This window comes from Poecilia formosa, unplaced genomic scaffold, assembly GCF_000485575.1.
Source record: "Poecilia formosa unplaced genomic scaffold, Poecilia_formosa-5.1.2 Scaffold1200, whole genome shotgun sequence".
In the NCBI taxonomy this organism is placed as follows: Eukaryota; Metazoa; Chordata; class Actinopteri; order Cyprinodontiformes; family Poeciliidae; genus Poecilia; species Poecilia formosa.
The window spans coordinates 9,232-11,828 of NW_006801139.1; the positions used below are offsets into that span (position 1 = coordinate 9,232).

Below are 2,597 nucleotides of genomic sequence, written 5' to 3' on the forward strand. Positions count from 1 at the left end.
GATGAAAACAACGTGACTGACAGCATCTTCTACGCAACATTCACCTTGATCCCGTAAGTGTCAGATTTTCAGTACGTAGGTTGTTGAAACGGTTCATTTTCCATGAATCCAAAAACATTAACTTTTTGCCAGAAGAAATCTGGATGGCTTCTTTGCAGTTGAAATGTTTCCAGAAGCAGCATAAACTCGAGTTGAAATGCAAAAACATGCAAAAGGTAAATTTTACATCATAAGTTCCCTGCAAAGCAGACTGAAACAAACCTGAAGTTATTATCTTTGGATATAATGAGGAACGATCTAGAGTCAGCAGGCAGCTTAACTGATGAATGAAAATCAGAGATCAGGATGAAATCTTGGTATAATGATGGACTCTGACCTGAACCTTCAGAGTCACATAAAGACAGTTACAAAGTTGCCCTTCTATCACCTGAAGAATATTTCCAGGATTTAAGGGCTAATTTTCCAGTAAGTTCGACTGAAACTCATTCATGCATTTGTCTTTAGTGGCATCGATTACTTCAACAGCATCTTCAGAAGTCTGTCTAAAAAAAAGTATCCTCCAGCTGCAGCTGATCCAGAACGCTGCTGCTGGCGTTCTCACTGAAACCAGGAAAATGGAGCACATAACACCAGTTTTAAAGTCCTACAACGGCTCCCTGTAGCTCAGGGAACAGACTTCAAAATACTGTTGCTATTTTATAAATCACTGAATGGCTTAGCACTAAAATATGTTAAAAACTTGATATTGTCGTATCAATCTCCCAGACCTGGTCTGGTCCGCACAGCATATAGAACCAGAACCAAACATGGAGAAGCAGCATCCAGTTTTTCATGCTGATTCTTTTTTCTCAGCATTTCTGTTGCAGTTTGACTGCTGTGTTTGGGATCAATGTTCTGTTAATGTCTCAGTTTGATCCACTCTTCAGATGTTGAACATATCGACTCACATTTGGCTTCATATTACTTTGTTATATAGTGGATCCCCAGTTTGGTAATGCGTCATATAGCATTGTACTTCTTACCAAAGTTACATATTAAGTGTTAGATTCAATGTCAGTTGTAGGGATTCTTCCTTGTAAATCTCTGGCCTGTGTTTAGCTTCAGAGAGAATGCTGATAAAGTTGAAAACTGCATTTTCTTCTCTTCACCATAAAGTTTAGCAGGAGGGCTGCATGGTGCGTTGCATGGTGTGTGTCTGGATATTACAAATTCAGACCTTTATATGTATTTGTTAGGACATCCTGCAAATTCAGCAGCCAAACAGGAAGATTGGCTGCTGTTTTAAATATTTCCCACTTGGGAACAATCTGTTTTAGCTCATGCATACCACACCTGTAAGTGAGGGGTGGAACGGAGTAGATGATGGGAGATCTCTAGAGTTCAGGGTAGGTTTCTGTGTGAACTGGGTAAGCACTGACATACTTTGTTCTGATGTGGTAGTCGCCCCAGTGCTACAAGTTAATGTTTTATTGGACCTGGTCGTAACAGGACTTAATTTGCAGGAAGCCGTCCAGTTCCTGCAGTCAATCTGCTGTCTGCGCCTACAAGGTGTCAGACATCCAGCAAGTTTTCAGAGGGAACTTTATGACCTTTACTGATTCTGGCAGCTGGACGAGGTACACAGGAACAGTGTTTAGCCCGTACCCTGGTTCGGTAAGCATGAAACCCAAACTAAGATGGTAGTAAAGAAATGATCCACCTCATGTGATCTCTGATCTGTATTATCAGTGTATTAATGATGAAATGCGAGCCAAAGGTGTGAGAACCTCTAAGGACCTCCCAGACGTAACCCTGCTGTTTGTGAGGAAGCACCCCCTGATGGAGAAAGCGGTGACCCCGATCACTGGGAGGCCCCTGCTGGTCCGGTCTACAGCCCAGTTCTCCAGAATCGTTGTTGACAAAGTAACCTCTCTGGATGGACAGCAGCACATCATCATGCTTATTGGCAACAGTAAGTAACTGGATCATACATGATGACTTAACCCATCTTGGCGTTGTTGGCAGGATCAGCCTGGACAATGGCTGTATTGGCCAATGAACAGGCAAAACCTACATGCAGTTTCACTGTGAATGTAAGAGAGATGTGTGTGGGACTGTTTGTATACTTACACTGTAAAACATTTACCAATAATACTTTGATTTAGTTAGCCTGTCATAGAGGGAAAAAACATATTTTTATTAGGCTATTCATACAAAAATCTCATAGTTCCAAATTAGATATTTCATTCACAAACTAAATATGTAGCTTGCAAATCAAGTCTTTAAGTAGATAGCTAAATATTAAGTTCATGAACTAAATATTTAACTTACCTAAATAAATAGTTCTTAATTAAATATTTTTATGAACAAGCAGAATATTTAGTTTAAACCTAAAAATGTATTTTTGAAATTTAATATTTGTTAAGCTAAATATTTAGCTTGCTAGCTATTTAGGAGGCTAACTAAATACTTACTTAGAAAGGTTAATATTTAGTTAACAAGCAAAATATGTATGCCCAAGCTAAATATTTAGTTTGGAAAGTAACTATTTAATTTGGCACTCAATGGTTAGTTTGTAACTGTGACATTTACAAATGAATAAATCAGATGGTAAAAAT

General features: G+C 38.9%; 1 protein-coding gene across 1 annotated transcript; it reads left to right on the forward strand.

Annotated features, from left to right (window-relative positions):
* The first annotated feature begins 6 nt into the window (after positions 1–6).
* LOC107835194 (semaphorin-4D-like) lies at positions 7–2,031 on the forward strand. The gene is made up of 3 exons (XM_016667513.1): positions 7–53; positions 1,503–1,653; positions 1,729–2,031. The coding sequence occupies exons 2-3, from the start codon at positions 1,585–1,587 to the stop codon at positions 1,957–1,959; spliced, it is 300 nt and encodes a 99-aa protein (XP_016522999.1). The 5' UTR covers positions 7–53; positions 1,503–1,584; the 3' UTR covers positions 1,960–2,031.
* The last annotated feature ends 566 nt before the right edge of the window (positions 2,032–2,597 follow it).